The following is a 19,438-nucleotide window of genomic DNA, read 5'->3' on the forward strand; positions in this document are numbered from 1 at the left end:
TCTGACTAGGGATATTCTGTGATTCCATGATTTTCTATCATGAACTAGAAAACTAGTAGAAACCTATATTCAAATTATATTGTATAATGAAGTCACTCGAAAAATGTAGGTTATTCAGAAGCTCAGCTCATTTGATCCTGCTGAGTCTGTAATGGTCTCCACTGGAAAAAAGGTAAATATTTAAAGAGCTCTGTCACTGCTTACACACGCCAGCTGCTCCAGAGGGGCGTCTGATAGGGTTCACGTCAGCACAACGTGCAGGCCCCGCAGTGAGCGACCCATTTAAAAGGTGCCAGAGAAACATCGCGGATCTTCAGAGGTCCCTTCCAGCCTCAGCCAGCCTGCGACTCTAGCCTGAACTACTGAGGGGTGGACTTTTGTTACTCTGTAAAAACAGAGGAATAATAGTGTTAGCTCGAGGGTTACTTGTATATTTATTCCCCTTTACTTGAGAGGAAGCCCTGCTTTGTTTGTTTATTTGTTCTCCTACTTGTTAATGTAATAAAAACTTAATAATACGTGTAGTTGAGCTATGTTTAGCATGAAAGTATTGTTCAAACTGTCAGACCTACTTTACCGAGCTCTGGCAAAGCAAAGCAGCCTCGGGGCAAATCTGTCATTTTACACGTTTTAAGGTCTCCTGTTCTACACCAACGCTGCGTACAGCGGCATAAGCGGCAGCAAACCATAAAGCAAACCCCTTTTAGGGCTGGGGCGTTTCTTAGCAAATCTTCCGGCGCCTCCGAGGCGGGGGCTGCCTTCGGCCCGCCCCGAGCCGCGGGAGCCGCGGTGCCCGGGGAGCTGCGGCCGGTGTGTGCGGGGAGGTCGGGGCCGCCCTGCTGGGGGCCGGGGAGCTGTCTGCGGGGCTCCGGGGGCTGCTGGAGGCCGTGTGGGGTGGCCGGGCTTCCCCACACGGAGGGAGGGAAAGAGGAAGGCGGGGAAGGAGGGAGGGATGGAGGGAGGGAGGTGGCGAGGGGCCCAGCGGGCTCGCGGAGTTGGGCTGGCAGAGCCGCCGGCTGCACCTGGGCTGCGGTGTGGTGCTGCTGCGGTCTGAGCCCTCTTTCTCTGCATCTGGTTTTCTTTGTTTTCTTAAATAAATCCCTCTAATGTTATTTTTTTTTTTGCTTGTTTTTCAAAGAAGCTTTAAACACGGTAAATCCCTGTACTGTGGGATCTGCGGTGTAAGTAATCGTGTTACTCTGTGGCTTTATACCTGAAGTTTTCACAAATGCCTGTTTTGTCTCATGTCAGCCCCAGCAGGTGACTATCCCCACGTAACGCATGGGAGAAGGCATGCACAGACCTGACCTCAGCTCCTCTGCAGCCTTCAAAAGGCCCATAGCCTGGGCGAGCGGGGCTTGGAGAGCTCGTGTAACCCCTCACCTGCACCAGAAACACCTCTGCTGAGGCCCTGAGTGTTTGGATAATCGGGAATCCTGCCTGTGCGAGGCCAGCATCCAGATCCCTGCCATCAGGTTTTGCACTCTTGTCTCACCCCCCAGTCTTGTCGGGGTTCCTCCTGAAGGGTTTTCTTTGATTTCACTCTGTACTTACAACGTCAAAGTGCAAAATCCTCATACAAGCAGATACACTGTGTACATGTATTCTCACTAGCTAATACGATATTAAGCTTGTTTTATTGTATGTTTGTTTCTAGCCTGAAATATGCATTTGGGGATTTTTGTTTTGTTCTATCTATAGCAATGGCTTCAGGAACAGCATTGATTTATGATGAGGAAATGACCAGTCATAAACTGCTTTGGGATGAGTAAGTCAATAACGTCCTGTCCTTCTTATGAATAGATTCTTATTAGGCCTTCTAAGAGAAATATCAAGTGAATGAATTCTTTGTAAATGTATTATGAAAAGTCTAGTGATAGATATCCTGTCATTTTCCTAGTAAACAGAAAGTCTATCCTTTTGTAGAAAAACTTTTTTTTTAATTCTTATTTTGTATCCAGATGCCATAATATTAATCTGAAGTTGGATGTGAGAAGGTGTAGCCATCCAGTCCAGGAGGCCTTAATAAGACAAGTCTTTAGCTTCAAGCATCCGAGTAAACCCATAAATAAAGTATCTCCAAAATAAAAGTATTTTAAGCTAATTAAATTGCTTATAAAGCTGAATATCATTGAATTCAAGGAAAAAAAAAATACAGATATACTTACTTATCTGAAACCTTTCGAATAAATTCAGTTAGAAATTTATATGTGCTGCTTGCTTATATTTATACGAGCAAGACCAGTACTTGTGTTGTGCTTGAAGTAGAAGTCTGCTGTTATCTTCTCTCCCAAACCCATTTCTCCTCAGTTGACCTTCACTGTAACCTACAGTACATTTTCATTTCAGTGTTCCTGTGTCTATAGTAGCCAGTGTTACTTTAAGTTGTGAGAGAAGAAGCAAAAAATGCTACTGTGATTCTTTTTATATGAGATTTTATATTATTATTTTTAAAACAATTCCAAGCTGAAAAATATTTAAAGAATTATTTTTTTAACTTTTTTTTTTTTACTCTTACACGTCCCTCTGAAGATACTGAATCTTCTCACAATGGGAAGTTAAAAGTTAGGCATTGTTATTAATACTTGTAAGCTGTGCTGATATAGTGCTATAGTAATATGATTGTCACTTATTTCTAGTCCTATCTGTGATATCGAAGTGCCAGAAAGACTGTCAGCCTCCTATGAGCAGCTTCAGTTTTACCATCTTGTGGAAAGATGTGTCCATGTGCCTGCCAGAGAAGGAACTGAAGAGGAGATCCTGTTAGTTCACAGGTCTGAAATTTATTTTCATCACCATTCAGATTAATCCAATGAAATAACAATTGCCATGTCTACCTCCAGATCATATTTTGCTTCATTTGAAAATGGAAGTCTGCTGTAAAACTCAGTGACTTTCGGTAATTTCAATGACAATGTGTCAGACTTAGAGTTGTACAAACAATATGTGTATATGTATGGTTTAGGTGCTGAAGTACAAATCTGCTGTTCTACTAAATCCCCATTCTCACTCTGTATTCTTGAGCAATGAATGCTGTTTTATATATAGTATTAAAAGTAAGCTTCTAATAAAAATTGGAACAGAACATTTAAAAAAAAAAAAAAAGTGACATTTATTTAGAAAGATGATAACCATCTCTTTTCCCCAAAGATGTGACGGTAACCAGATTCAGCCAAGAGTTTAGATTACTTAATTAGTTCAGGGTGGTATGGCAGGCCTGATGTTAAGGAAATCAGGGTCCAAGTCCAGATCAGTGGGGTTCAGGGCTGGTCACAGATAGAACTACTCAACACAACTACAGCATAGCCAAGAGTGAGAGCCTTCCCTTAAAAGCAGCTCCCAAGGAAGGAGGGGAAGCAGATTCCAGAGCACTATTTTTCCTCGTAATATACTTGTTAGAATGCAGTTAGTGCTGTGTACCGATATGATTTATTTTCATAGTATGTATGTTGCTGATTGGGTACTGAAGAGACTTGATGACTGTACCGAGTTTAGTTGTTTCTTCTAGATTACATGGGACAAATAAACTCACAAAGGTCTTGTTTTGGTTTCCATAGGTAAGCCAAAGATAATAGACCTCTTTCCTTTTTAAAGCGCTTTCAGGTTGAGACAGGTATATAGCTCCTACAAAAACGTTTTGCTTGCATTCGCAGTGAGGTATGAGGCTGATGATAAACTAATAATTACACAGACACTCAGGTTCATACTGGTTTATTCCTGTTAACACCTTCATTTTATAGCCATTGTTTAGCTTACTTTCCATTAGGCAGCACTGGTGGTTGTCTCACTTTGTTGTGAAATTCTGCTTGCTTTGGTGTTCCACCTAGGGGAAAGCATCTGTGGTCATTGTAATCCTGGCTTAGGACACATCGGAGAGTCGATGCCGTCAGCCTCCATTTCCAGCTCACTACACAACAGCAAGAGAGCAGTGGCAGAAATTTGGTGGAATGTTGGTTCTAGTGCCTTAGTACTTGCTGCACTCTTGAACTAGTGAAAAAAGGAGTTAGTACACACCTGATAAGGGATTCATTCAGATAATCTGTTTTTCATGAACGGAGGAGGAATAGAGTCATAATTCACATGCTGATGAATGCCAGAATCCTAATTTAGTTCTTATTGGGATGGCATTTTTATGTAGCATGCCTTGCAAAACAGATCACTGCATAGTGAATAAGCAGCCTTTTTGCGCTAACAAGACTAAGCCCTTTTGCCACTGGAGAAGGAAGAATAATAATTATCATATTCTTATGACATCCAAGAACTCTTGCTTTTATGGCGCTCCTGATTCTCTTCGTTGTATCCTGCAACTGGCGTTCCAGGGTATTGGACATGTGAAGTCTCACAGACAAGCCCCTTTTAACATATAGCTTTAAATGCAAAACGTAATGAAAACAGAACATAAGTTGATTTGCTTAATTAAGTGTTGTGTTATTTTCTCTCTCCTCTGCAGTTCAGAACACTTGGAAGTTGCAAAAAGCACACAGACAATGGACGAAGAGGAACTGAAAAGAGTGTCTGGGAATTACGATGCTTTTTTCTTTCATCCGGTGTGTAAATTAAACTACTTCCCCTATTGGGAGTTGCACGTATTTGTATTGTGGCATCTGTGTGGCAGTTTTCTAAGTACGGGAACATTGGCAATAAGTTTTTTTGCCATCTAAATATATTTGCATGTATTTATGACGTTACTGTAATCTGTTTCCAGTTTAGTGTAATGCTGTAATTTAAACTGGTTAAGTGTTCTGTCATCTCTTCTGTAATTGTATCGTACCAGTATAGCATGCTACTCAAGTTTTTTCACTTTGTTACTTAACTACATCACTGTAAGCCATTAGTGGCCTGCAAATCGCATTTTAATAACAGTCACTCTTAAATGCTGTGCTGGGTAATGGAGGGGGAAGTCTTTTCTGGTTTGCTTCTGTAAGATTTTGTTCCTTATTTTCAGAGATGCCATGTTAATTCAGTAGAACTAGTCAGTTCAGTATATACATGTTTCTTACCTCCTCTGGAGAGAATATCCTTTTAAAGGATATGATGATCACAGATAAACCTAGTAGAGAGCACATAGGAACTTGTGTTGTAAAATTCTGCTTTTAACTATCTGCTTACAACTTCTGTAGGGTAGAATTATGTCTATTTCCTGTTGGGGTGCAAAGCACATCATTTGTGATTAGTCTAAACCAGATTGATGCTAACTATGAGATTCTCTTTTTCAGAACACCTACCGCTGTGCCAGGCTAGCAGTAGGAGCAACTTTGCAACTAGTGGACTCTGTGATGTTAGGAAAAGTGTGCAATGGAATGGCATTAGTAAGGTAAAAAATATGGGCAAGTCTTCACTTCTTACCAAAATTGCTTTTGTTGTGAGTAATGGTATAAAACTTTCTTTTAGACCTCCAGGTCACCACAGTCAGAGGAATGCAGCTAACGGGTTCTGTTTATTCAACAATGTTGCTATTGCAGCAGAATATGCAAAATTGAAATACGGTCTACAGAGGTAGGTGCATTGACCCTAAAGAAGCTTTTCATTCTCAGTTATGGCATTTAGATAACCATTTGACATGATACCTTTTTAGATTAATGTCTAGACCTTTCTGTGTGTCACATACCTTTTGGGTTATAAAAGCGTATTTATTCACCTGCATTTCCTTTAGATCTAAGTGCTCTGCTTCTGCTGAATGTTTTATTTTACTGATCTTTGTAGAATCCTCATTGTTGACTGGGATGTGCACCACGGGCAAGGAACTCAGTATATATTTGAAGAGGATCCAAGGTTTGAAGGATATTTCATTCTTTATGTTAGCCAGTTAAATATTGCTTGCTTCTGTAGAGTAAGATTCCTTATCTTTCTAAAACTAGAATCTTACAAAATATTGTTCTTGCTATTTTAGTGACTGTTGTTTTTTACTTGTTATCAAGTAGAGGGAAAAACCTAACAGAAGTATTTCAATTTATCTTACTGTAAAGAATAACAAACACAAAATGAGCAATATGGCTATCTTGGTTTGCCAGTAGTGTTATCTCTCCATATGAGTATTTAGGTAGTATCTCCATTCTTTCTATTCAGGAATCTCTCAATGTAAGCATTCAGGTAGTATTTGGGTAAAACAGATGAGCTTTGTACTGTTTTCTGAAAAAAACACAGAATTAGGTTCTAGAAACAAGTCTGCACTTCTGAAAATGTCCTGCCTTTGATCTGAAGAGAGTGTATACAAGACATTCTAGCGATTGTCCTAGGTTAATTTTGATATAGGACTTCCTGTACCAACTTCTGCAGTCCAGGACTGTTTAGAGAAAAAAGGGCAAGGGCTGATTCTGTCTTCATGCTTTGACTTAGCAAGTCTGCTAAGTTCAGGACATAAGGTCAGTCGTGGAACCTTTTTGTGAAGTTAGATCTGTTTCTTGTATCTTTCAGTGTTTTGTATTTTTCCTGGCATCGCTATGAACATCAAGAATTCTGGCCATCACTCAAAGAATCTGATTATGATGCTGTAGGTTTGGGAAGAGGAAAAGGCTTTAATATAAATTTGCCTTGGAATAAGGTAAATGTTGCTTACAGCACAATAAAGCAATAGCTTTATTTCTCATGCATTAGGTAACACATTCTGAGAAGTGCACTGCTTCATTTGGTTGGCAGATGTCATAGCACAGGGTACCTCCTTTCTGTCAGTGCAATGTCTGCAGAGAAACATGGCTCAGAATGTGATTATTAATTTATTTATTTTTAAATGAGGGAGAGACAGACATGCACATTATTTTTTTTCTTCAATATCTTGCCTATCAAATCAAAAAGTGTTTCAGAAGATCCATCTTTGTTCAGCACAGAACTGAAGCTCATACTTAAGACTAAAAATGCTGGATGTCTATATACTTAAAGTACATGGAGTTTGTTTTACTATCTCATATGGCTGCTTCATCTTTAACTTTTGATACTATCTTTCCCTAAAGTCATGAAGAACCTCAGAAAAACCTGTTATTCCACCAGGAAGATCTGACCTATATTTCTCACATTTTGCAGGTTGGGATGGGAAATGCAGATTACCTTGCTGCATTTTTTCATGTGTTGCTTCCAATGGCTTTTGAGGTACTTTTTTACTGCTCTGTTTTTTGAATAGCAAAACCAAAGGCTATTTCATAAGCACCATTGAATATCTTGTAGAAAGTATCTTGCAGTACTTGCCACTAGCACAGTTAACATGTAATTTCTACTGGTATGAATGATGTCCTGATCAACATAATAATGTTTACGAAGCGTTAGTGTTGAAATATTCAGTACAAAGCTCTGCAACTTTTCCATCAAGAATGAAAACAGTCTAAATGGGTAATGTTACTTTTTAATTCAAGTAGAGTATTTGTGTTTATGGTCTGACAGAAATAATTTATGGTCTGGCTGAAATAATAGCTGAATGTGGTTTGGTTGAAATCCAATCCAAAATACAAAAGAATGTGTTAACAGCTATCTCTGTTTTATTACAGTTTGATCCTGAACTGGTTCTTGTTTCCTCTGGATATGATTCAGGAATTGGAGACCCTGAAGTAAGTAACTTGCTGTGGTTTGTGTTGTCAGTCATAAAGGTGTTTGTAAAATATTCCTGCATCTTCAATGTCCAGTGACTGCTAGGTGAAATTCACTTATGACCAAGCTAAAAATACATGTATGAGCCTTTAAGCTGACCCCAACTCATTAAATACCATGAGACATGTAAAGACAAATTATTCAGGCATAATTACTGCATCATTTTTTGCACCTTTCTTTAAAGCAGTTGGTTCAGCATTTTGTTAAATACAATCAGAAGTGAGCGTTCCAGTATTCTGACTCAGTCTCATGTATTTCAGATCGTCTGTTTTGTTTTTTTCACCAATGTTTTTGGTTCAGGGTTTCATCTCTTACAAATATTTTCTTTGATTTAGGGTCAGATGAATGCCACTCCTGAGGTTTTTGCCCACCTTACCCATCTCCTGATGCAGTTAGCTAACGGAAAGCTGTGTGTCATCCTAGAGGTAAAGACTTGAAACTTAACAAAGTCATTGCTTCTTTTTATATCTCTTTGAGAATCAGGAGTACAAAAATGGCAAAGATTTGACAACGCATTTCTTCTGATGCCTAAGAGTTGATTTTTTTAAAACTTAAAACACTGAAATGGAGCATATGGTCATTGTTCCAAAACCACATCCTTAACAGATGTGTTCAGTTCTTGTATGCAGTGACTGTAATCTGCTGCTCTGGACAATCCCCAACGTATTAAAATGTATTTAGTGAATAAACTGCATTACCAATTTTTCTGCAATTTTGTCTTATTCCAGAAGGAGTTTAAAAAAACTTTAACATAAATATTCTCTTACTTGTTAACAGAGCTCTTGCTAAACTTGCTTAGATGTTTTTAATCAAAAAAGCGGGAGATCTTTTTGAAGAGCTCTTTTGTTAAAAAACAGTTTCCTCATTTTGAGATCTACATTTCTACTCCCCTTTTGCATGTTAGAAAAATGTTAACTTTTCAGGTAAATAACTTTGTGCATTCATTACTGCCAGCAAGGTCTCCAAGACTGAATTGTTTAGGAATTGATTAACTTGACCTCTGCTTTGCTTGACTTGTCTTCTGTCATCCTTTTCTTCAGCAGGTTATTATAGGTACTTCTGTCTGCTAGCTGAAGTGCAGATAAGCACCCCCTCATGATACAGATGATGTGACGGCTCTGCAAGTGGTATGCAGGAAGCAGTCTATCGTCTTCAATTCAGCAGTCTTAAATCTATCTTCAGTTCTTCTCCACCTTCTGCCAAATCATCAGGACAGGCGTATCTTAGAAGTGTCAGGCTGTGGGAGATTTCCCTTGTGCAGACATTTTAGAGGACAGCAATAATATTTATCTTCTAAGAAGTCTTCCGTAAGAATTGTAGGAAGTGGCACGCTGTGGAGATGAGTGCAAGAAAATATTTTTTTTAGCATTTTCAGGGCATCTGTTTTCCAAAATGAATTGAACCATGATAAAGTGAGTTGAGTCATGGGATGCCCGTGGTCCAGCAAGTAGCCTCTTTGTAATTTTCAATATGCAAACGACTTTAAATGTCTTTGCATATAATCTTCATTTATGTGAATTCAGATATATTTCAAAAGTTTATTTATTTCCTGTGATGATTTTCAGATTTCACAACTACTTGTTCCTTATGTGGCACAAAATACTTCTTTTCTAGGGTGGATACCACCTGAAGTCCTTGTCTGAATCAGTCTGCATGACCGTAAAAACTTTGCTTAGAGATCCTATACCTCAAGTAACTGGAGAGATGGCCCCTTGCCTAAGGTAAGCATGTGAATAATTTTAGACTAGCCCGTGTGTTTATCAACGAGACTGAAAATATGCATGCTCTGAACACTTTGCTGACACAAGGTTTTATATGATGCTTTATAATACATAATTTTCTGCTTTGAATAACTTGCTTTCTGAGAAAGTCATCCAAGCTGCAGTTTTGCATACTTCTGTTTCTGAAATGATTTTGAGTTTCAAGAAGTTCTTAATGACATACATAATTTTATGCTATTTATCCTTGGGCCTTGTTACCCTGCAGAGATCTTTCTCAGTGCTGAGACAGTCCTGCTGTAATCAAGGCAATGCCAGTTAGTAACATCCAGTATTTTGGAAAGTATGTAATTTCAGAGATTAGTTCTTCAGACTCCAGGACCACTTGATGCTCCCAGTGCATCCCATAGTACTTGGAGCACCTCTTTTTTTATTTCTCTACCAATTATAATATATCAGGTTGCTATCATCCTAGGTAATAAAGAGTTGATCACTTATTCACCCATTATATCAGTCCAGCACCTGAACACTTTCCGTATACGTGGAGATTATCTGTAATATGTCCTGGATTTCCCGTGACGTGAATTATGTTTGTATGACAGGTAGCTTAAAAGGGCCCTTTGCCTGTAGTGCTAACAGTGGTAGTAAAAAAGAGTTCAAGAACAGCAAGGAATGTGATTTACTTGTTTTCTGCCTCCCTTTCAGTCTCTCTGAACAGGTAGTTTAGCTTTTGGGTGAATTTAACTACATCTGTACATTCTGTAATCTCTGATGAGATGATAAAATCTCTGACAGAGCAGAGAAAGACACAAAATCCTGCTTCTGCTGAAGTCAGGGACAGCTGTGCTTCATCCAGCAGCAGTCAGGATTTCACTCAATATGTGTAAATGCGTTTACTTAAAAGGCACATAACTGCACATGTTCTTCACTTTCTTTATATGACTCTTGAATCTAATCTTTACAGAAAATCTGGCTATCAACTCTCATTCTCTTTAATTTTCTGTTCCATGTTTTTGGAATAGACCAGATCTTGTTCATTTTCAGTTCTGTGTTTTGTTTTCCATTGAGCTAAGTTGTGTTTCCTGTACTTTCATCGCTGCTGATACCGTAAAACCTGTTTCTCTTTTAGTGCTATTGAATCTATTCAGAATGTGAGAGCAGCACACAAACCCTACTGGAAATGGTTGATGTATGAAGGTAATTAAATGTGATTGGTAAATTAAATCATACAGAAATCCAAAATGATTATTTTCTCTGGTTTAAATGAATTGAACTACCAGTGATTTGTCTAATGATTGGTGAAGCACTGTGAGGCTTCATACAGGGCCGAGCCCTCGACTGGTCTGAAAAAAAAAAATAATAATTTTATTAACTGATGAAGCTGTCAAACATCACTCCAAAAAGTAGTGCTTTAATATCTTTGTTTGAGTATGCTGTTTTCTGTCTGGAGAAGAAAATGGAGGTAAGATTTATTATTATTGTTTGTGACCTGTCCTTAGATCAAAAAGAAATGTAGCATTGTTGAAAAATAACATCTGTGGCAGGAAACATTGTAGTTAGTGCATGGAAGTAAGTATGCACACTTTGAGTATAGGTATACTTTGTTTTGTAAATAAATGTAAGTAAATATTAACACCCTGCTCCAAAAGAAATACACGTGAAACCCTTCTTTTTTCTTTTTTCTTTTTTTTTTTTTTCCCTCTAGACACATCATTTTTGCATAATTTGAGCACCAACTCACACTTACCAAAGAAGACTAACACAAATCCCTCTACAGACCATGAGGATAAGATAACTAACGACAATGAAGCTGCCAAAATAGAAAGATTTCTGGAATTGCACATGAGAAATATTCTATTTCCAGTGCCTCCCACCAGAACAGCAACAACTCAGTCAAAAGCTTCAGCATACTTGCTCCCAGCACCTGTTTGTGTGGTGAAGGAAATGGACAAAAATGAAGTAGAAGCTCTTGCCAGGTTGGTCCTATTTATTTAATTCCCAGCACGAGTGTAAGGATGAGAGGTCTTGGTACAGACTGTCATCTAGTTTTGTCTCTGCCATGGTGTTTCTGGCCTCAGTCTCTTCAGTCATAACCAGAATTACTTTGAAAAATGAAGAAATCGGTGTTCGTTATCAATCATATCCTTAAAGTTCTTTATAAAACTAATCAGAATAGTTGAGAGAAAATTATTTCAAGAGAGAACAGTGCAAATGTGTTTATTTAGGAAGAGGTTTTGTTAGGAAGATGCCTTAAAGTTCACTTTTAGCTGGAAAAAAAAAATCACACCCATCAGACTGGTCTGATTTGAGATGCTCAACTTTTTAACTTAGTAAGTCTAATTCTGACAGAATTTTATTTCCTGAGTATCATCACGCATTTTTTGTCTTCTTTCCAGTGCAGAATGGGAACAGGTTTAGGGAGTTTGAGATTGTCAGGCAAGAGTGTTGTCATCTTCCTGCCAGGGCTAAGTTTTTGAGAGTGAATGTGCAGCATCTGTACAAAGTGTACCCTGTCAGCAGTTACTGCAAAGTACTGTTAGACAGTGTCCTCTTCAAAAGCATTATTGCCCCTAAGCTACTTTTTCTCCATATAATTTATTTTACAGTGACTTTTATGCAGACCTTGTGAAAGACGACAAAACCTTGCACTCTCTTGGCAGTATGTTCACCATCCTAGATAAAATACTAAAGAAGGAGGTAAGAATTACGTGCTTTAATCCATGAGGATTGGAGGAGGGGGTGTATTCCTCTGACTCCAGCTTCTACACTGTCATCTGGATATTAGTTACTATGTAATTCACAACCCCACTAACCTCATCCTGACTGTGCTAGATAGCAAGAGTGAGTAGGCAACATGAGAAAGCATTTAGGAATAGCTGTTAACCCCAAAACGTTGTTCTAATTATCTTTGGGCCAAGATATTGTCCAGCTTTGCTGCAGTCACAGCTTATGAGGCAGTAAGAACTTTCTCATCGTTTTCAGACGTGTACAGGTGAGCCCTGGAAGAGTTCGCTCTTCCAGTTGCTGGAGGCAGAAGGCTGCTCACCAGTGAGCAGCAGCAAGAAATCAGAACAAGAGATCTCATTTTTTTTCCTGTCTGAATGCACAAAGTTTTGCCTTCAGTCTTTAGAAGAAAGTTTACTTCTGCATCACCCTGGATTTTAAGATGCCATTCTACACAAAGCTGTACACACCTACCGCTATATATACACAGTAATTTACTCTGTCATTTGTTTTCCTGCCCCTTCCCCCTGATCACTTTGATGGCATGGTTTACAACACCAGTGTGTGCTATGACTCTAAACAGAGTAATTCTAATTCAGTACTCTGATTCATGCAGGGTCAGGAATGAAGATAAGGCAGGCTTAGAGGTTGCAAGTTTGTATTTATATTCAAATGTTTTGAGAAGCAAAGAGGAAAAAAATGAAGTTAAAATAAAATACAAGATTTTTATTATGTCATAATAAATCAGTCTTTCTCTGAATGACAAGCCCTCTTTAAAGTATTAAGCCAGTGAGGAAGACTTACCTGTCAGAATGGCCTCTTTCTTATAGGCCTTCTTCCTGCTGTTGTTAGTCATGACTGTAAATTTCAGGGACAAATTTCTAACGTTATAAGCTGCACATGCCTCTAGGAGAGCCTATAAATAGATGCAAAAAATTACCAGTAAAAGGAAATAGAACTTGTCATGAGTTGCAGATGCTAAGCTGAGCTCGTTGTGTTGACAGATACAAAGAGGGAGAACATGCATTATCTTTTTGCTTACCTTCCATGTAGAGTTCGAAGCACTACAGAACACAAATGAGCACTTCAAGGTTGATGGAATAATATTGTCATTGTGTTTCCAGAAAGGAATAACTTGCGTAGGTTAAAGGAAGAGTCAGAGTTCAGGGACAGCCTCCTTTTTCTTGTCTGTTTTTCAGGTGCAGTTTGCGTACTGGCCAAGTGAGTGTGTCCAATCCACAGACTATTGAGAGAAGCAGTAAAGATGACCTTCCCCTGCAAAAGCTTTTTTCTGTAGTAGCTTTTCAGCATAGCACCACACTTCTGAAATAATATAACAGCTCTTGGCATAATGATCAAATGTGGCCTGTTTGTTGAAAATGAATTACTAACCTCTTAACCTCAGGATACCTTTCGTGCAGCTTTGTTTGAGTGATACATATAACCGAGTAAAATTACAGTTGGGACAAATAAGGAATAGCGTGATCTTCTGCAGCATTAATTATTTCTGAATAACAAATGTATTTTGCAGATATGCAATGGAATTGTGGATTCACCCACAGCTTCTGCTTCTGTTGGTGTAGCACTAAGATACTCCGTTCATTTTGGATTTCAAAGGTGAATTTGAATATTTTGCATTTGGTACCCTTAGGCAAAGTGTTAAAGTAAGATAAAAGTGTATGAAATACGGAAAGTTGCCTTTGAAAAGCTTAATTTTGGAACAAATAACTTCTCCTTGTGCTTAGCATTTTCAATCGGCTGTACAGACAGTGCTGTATATGCCAGCAAAAACCTCATGTTACCAAAGGCAAAACATTTTTAAGGATGACTGTTGTTTCTGTCTTGTTTTCTTTGCCAGATTTCAACTCTCTGCCCTGAGGGCATTTTTTTTTTTCCTACCCACAGGACTGGTGGGAGAGTTCCCTTGAGCTCATAAATTTGTTTTCTTTTTATTTCTAATGAACCAAATTCAGAAACAATGTACATTCTGTTTTATGTGTAATCTACATGTAAACTCTTTAAATAAATTGCACTAATTGGGGAAAAAAAATTACTTGCAGATGTAAATACACGTATACATGATTTTTCTTTGTGTTCTACAGAGTGCTTTGCGTATTTGTTGGAGACATGCAGATCGTACCAAACACAGAAGATGGGTGAGGTTTCTCTTTATTTTAAGGAGTCAAATCCCTTAAGTTCTGTAAATGTTCGTAGGTGTCCATATGTTTGATGAAATCTGCACTAAGGAATCAGTCGTGAGCTGATTTTCATTCAAGTTTAACCTGAAACAAAATACAAAGCATCCCAAAATATATCTCTAGGACAAACTTCTATCTCTAAATGACGCCATGTGAGTTTTAATAGCAGGTTTAAAGTATAATCCTTCTATATCAATCACAATTTGGATTTTTACTGAAAATGTAATATTGAAAGTACAAAGTAATAAAGAAGGCAAGTATTAAAAGGGAATTTTAAAGTGGTAAGTTGAGATATGAGAGAAATATAAATGATATTAAAATCACTGATAGCATGAAAGCATGTATGATCAAATTAAAATCACCAATATGAGATATGTTATTACAGATACACAGACTTTGGTCTGAATTTACCTGCTTGTGAACCACACATGAGGATTGATCAGGATCTGTTTTAGCCCTGCAGTAATTGCAAGAGGCACATAGAATCATAGAATCATTAAGGTTGGAAAAGATCAGCAAGATCATCAGGTCCAACTTTCCACTACCACCACCAGTATTAGCCACTAAACCGTGTCCCTAAATACCATGTCCAACATTTCCTTAAACACCCCCAGGGACGGTGACTCCACCACCACCCAGGAAAAATGCTCTATGAGCATTTTCTTAGTCTGTATTAATTAAATTAGGAGTCAAGCTCTGTGCAGGAACCTCTTCATTAAACATACAGCTCTATCCATTCAGCAAAAAGGAGAATGTGAAATTCACTGTTGACAGTTTTCAGCTAAGCAACATTGGTTTCACATGTGGATTATGTCCCTGTTGGAGATACTCCAGTAAATGTGTACCGTCAAATTAAATCAGTCTGTTTTCCTGTCTGGGAATACCCATATAAATCATGCTGTAATTCATGGTGTTTTTTTTTTTTTTCATTTGTTATCTTTTAAAAATTGCCTTCTTTAGGAAAAGAGAACAAGGATGTGACTAGTAGTTGTAAAGAGAAGTAAAATAAGGAAGGAATAAAATCACGCAGCAAATAAGCAACTTTCACAAATACAATAAATCTAATAAAATTCCAACAATATCATGGACTGCTTCTGTTCCTTTTCAAGAGCAAAAATAAAGTAGTCCTAACAGAATTATCTAGATTCACTTTTTTACTAATTTAAAGAAGCCCTAATAAAACCAGACCCATTTCTTCCATGCCTCAAATCTTGTATAGCCATCTACACATCACTAAGTGGGTGTATGACACTACAGAATCAGCTTAGTACATTTTATATTCAAAACTTACTAATAAACAGTTTGCATATGTTGCAAACTATGTGTTTGTTGTTTGTTTTGTCTTAGTGTTTCAGCACTACAGTTTCTGAAAATGTGGAGATTATGAGAGGGAATGGTAACAGGCATTTAACATATAGCAGTTTAAATTATGACCCAGCATAGCATTAGGACATGACAGATAGTGTGCTGCAAAGCCGCAGTCCTTAAACTTCCCTCTTTCTGATGTTGTGTCATCTGCTTCTTTAAAAATCCTATGCCTGTCTCTCTCATAGACTTTTCATTTGCTGCTTCAGATGAAACAAACATAACAAGCAACACTTCCACCCCAAAGAAAAAGCACAAAAAGGAAAACTCAGTTGGTCTCAAATAAAGAGATCAGATGGAAAGCCAAAACCATGAGTTTTGCAACAAAAACTTAGCACACAGTTATGGTGTTGATGGTTAGCATAAGGGTAGGGTCTGAGAACAAAAAAGCAAAATAACTTGGTTCTTCATATACATTAAAATATGTTCAGTGTAATTTCAGAGTATGGTGTGCTTGTGCTGAGTTCTTAATTATTGACAGTCATCTTTATTTATCCATATCTTTTTTTGCCAATTCCCCTTGTTTTTAAAAGCGATTGCTTGTAGTCTTTAATACTTTTCAAGATATTAAAAATACTTTTAAAAAAGGTATGATTTCAATTTTAATTGATACTTACATGATGGCACATAATAATGCAAATAATTATTTGCTCTTGAGATATGACTTAGTACTTAAGGAATGATGGAAGAAGGGAGATATTTTTATCTCACTGGAAGTTGTTGGTGAAGTACTGAGATGTGGCTTTTGATTACAGAAAAGTACTTGTGATAAATATTTGCGAGAAAGAACAGTCTGGAAAGATCAGCTCTAAACACTTTATTTCTCTGAACTGGAAAGAGGTAAGATTTACTTTCTGGAAACAACATAAGATAAAAACTTTTTTATAACAGAATATATTTACAATTTCATAAAATGGCACGAAGAATTACTTCTCTCTCTAATTTGCACCTTTGAACATATTTCCTTTTTTGATCTTTCCATGGTGCTACTCCTTAACAGATCTTTAGGGTGTATTAGAATGCATAGGTTTGAGGAAATGTTTGGTGGCTACTGTATTTTATCTTCAAGAAGGCAGAGTTACCATGCAAAAAAAATAAGGAAAAAAAGCTTTTTGAGGTGCGTGTTATGTTTTTTTATCCTCTCTGGGAATTTGGGGCTTTACATTTGTGCTAAACTGTTTCTCATTGCTGTTAAAGGATGCTGACAGGAGTGACTTCTTTTCTGCTGTACTTGGATTCATTCTTCCTGTAGCATATAGTTATCAACCCAATTTGATAGTAATAGCTGTTGGACCAAACAGGAGCATCGGAATAAGTGGAATTTCTCTTCTTTTTGGTTTACTACAAGGACTAGCAGAATCTCGAATTCTTGCGGTGATTGAGGTAAGAAGTGGTGCTGAGCCATGGTACTTCAAAGTGCACAGTGCAGAACCCAAATCAAGCAGTAGCATGGCTGCTGTGTACTGCGTTGAGCTGCTCTGTTGAAAATACTGGCTGGTTGGTACCTCTGAGTTCATTGCAGAAACAGCCCAAGTTTCTCTCTGGCCTGAGAAGAAAGGCAGACACAGACACACACCAAGGTGTAGGCAGCCTGTGTGATTGAGAAGCTGAGGCACAAATGCAAGGCCTGAATTCGTGGTTATGTCTGTACACAATAGATATTGTTGTGACAGTTTGCCTCAGTTTGGAGATTAGCTTCCCTTTCCATGTTAAGTGCCAATGAGCATGTCTTCTGTGAACTTGTTTCATCTCTTGAAGTCAGCTTACACTCTCTGTCTATGCAGCATCTTGTGACTGTAACACAGTTTCTCTGTGTGTCCTGTGAAACAGTAATTTCTGGTTGTTTTGTGCCTTCTAGTTCTTTATTGGGAAACAGTGAATAGTTCACTACATGATTTTATTTTAAGCTGTTCCCCAGTAACTATCCAACTTACAAAAGCTGGTTTGAAACTCTGTCAGGTATTACTAGAATGAAGAAAGTTTGTATTGAAAGGGTATTTTCCATTTTCTTCTTAAACAGGACACAGACTTAAATCTAATTCAAAATGTAGCCAAAGCACTAGCAGGTGCTTCTGTGTCTCAGTCTGGAGCTTACGTACCTCCCACCCAAGAAAAAGTACATAAAATGAAAATATTAAAAGACCAGCTTCAGCAGGACTGGAAAATGCTTCAGTGCTCGGGTAAGTCATCTTTAGTTCTTATTAATATATATGTTTTTAAAGAGATGACAAAGTACAACTGGTTTCTCTTAAGTCAGTGGGACACTGAAGTCAGTGGGAGCACATTGATCGGATGTGAGCAGTGTGAAACTAGGAGTGCCTTTGATTCTGCCCATTGAGACAGAAAGCACTGAATTCCATAGCATAGGAACTCCCTTGGGAACTCTGAATATTGTTACTCCAAAATTTTATATTATTTATCCTGACATAAAGCTATCAAAATACATGTTTAAAGAATGGCTAATAAGATATACACTGGCTCTGATTGCTAATGTGTTTTGAATACAATGTAGAATCAGGTAACATTTTGAAATAACTGGAAATAATTTTGATTAAGTTAGTGATTAGTTGTGCTTAAAGGACGTTCACAAGCAGTTGAAAAGCAGGTATGCCAATTGTAAAGGAATCAAATTAGGCAGGTATTAGGCAAACAAATTTCTGTTGAATAGTCCTTTTTTTAAAGAAGAAAATTCATAAATTTAAACAATAGTAAAGGTGGGCATCTCTGAAAGAAAGAGCTCTGATTTCTTTCAGAAGAAATGGCCAGGAGCAGTGGTCTGGTTCTAATAAAAGTTTTCTTATCGACTTGGGAATTGTGGTATGAGCTCGATTAATAACTGTTAATCTTATTTTTGTTCTTTTCAGTGAAGGATGGGATTTCAAGTAATTGACTTCAATTTAGAACCGTATTACCCAACAGAAGAAAATGCGTTTAATTTTGCCTTTTAAATCATCAGGAAAAAAAGACGGTTGATCTCTAAACAGAGTAAGAACTATTCACAATTGCCTACTGTTTTTAAAATCCTTAAAATTCACAATTTCAACTAGAGCATTGTGCTCGTAAATTCTATACCGGCACCAATTATGCAAGACTGACACTTGAAGCCTACCTACTCCCGTGCTACATTACTACAAATTGGGACCTCTGTCATTTGTGACTGCAAAGTCTGATTGCACATGCAGTAGCTTGACTGCATGAATGCTAAAGTAGTCCAGAAGACAGGAATCTGAAATGAGCAATCGTACAAGCCAAACATTACAAAATTACTCAACATAACATCAAAATGCTTGCACTGCTGCCACTACCATTGTTTCATTGGAATGGAATTTTAAATTTAACAACGAGTTCTTTAGATTCATGAATTTTTCCTATGACTTTTAAAGGATTCACCAAATCTGTTCTTTAATTTAAAGTCTGTTCTTTAATTTCTCTGGTCAGTCAATTGCAGGAAGTTAAGAAAAGCAGCTGAACAGCTATAGTTTCCTAGATCATACTTTGTGGTTGAGACTAAATTTAATTCCCTGAACTATATAGGGCATGTGGAAAAAAATATTTTGCACTTATAAAATTACAAATACATAATTGAATAAAGCAGTGTAAAGATTAAAATAAAGTTTACAACTTGTATACATACTGTAAATATTCTGTGGATAGGGGACTTCATTTTACCCTCATTTCAAATGCATATTTTCTATATATAGCAAATAAAAAGCAATACCCCATCCCCCATTTTGGTAGTGGCATAGGGGTAACATCATGTGAATACTCAAAATTATTGCCTCAGGAAGTTTATTTAGCCATAATGTGTCTTGTTTTCCAGCATTTCAGGTACATTTTTGTACTCATTTTCAGGAGCAT

General features: G+C 37.6%; 1 protein-coding gene across 1 annotated transcript; it reads left to right on the plus strand.

Annotated features, from left to right (window-relative positions):
- Positions 1-1,682: 1,682 nt before the first annotated feature.
- On the plus strand, positions 1,683-18,810 carry HDAC10 (histone deacetylase 10). The gene is made up of 20 exons (XM_084306579.1): positions 1,683-1,768; positions 2,640-2,774; positions 4,451-4,547; positions 5,217-5,314; positions 5,392-5,496; positions 5,704-5,772; positions 6,415-6,541; positions 7,018-7,083; positions 7,476-7,535; positions 7,911-8,000; positions 9,190-9,296; positions 10,423-10,490; positions 10,999-11,269; positions 11,900-11,990; positions 13,549-13,634; positions 14,120-14,173; positions 16,336-16,420; positions 16,778-16,963; positions 17,601-17,760; positions 18,445-18,810. Exons 1-20 carry the CDS (start codon positions 1,704-1,706, stop codon positions 18,468-18,470), a joined length of 2,046 nt encoding a protein of 681 aa, XP_084162705.1. The 5' UTR covers positions 1,683-1,703; the 3' UTR covers positions 18,471-18,810.
- Positions 18,811-19,438: the final 628 nt, after the last annotated feature.

This window comes from Netta rufina (genome assembly GCF_964035555.1).
Source record: "Netta rufina genome assembly, chromosome: 1".
Lineage (NCBI taxonomy): Eukaryota > Metazoa > Chordata > Aves > Anseriformes > Anatidae > Netta > Netta rufina.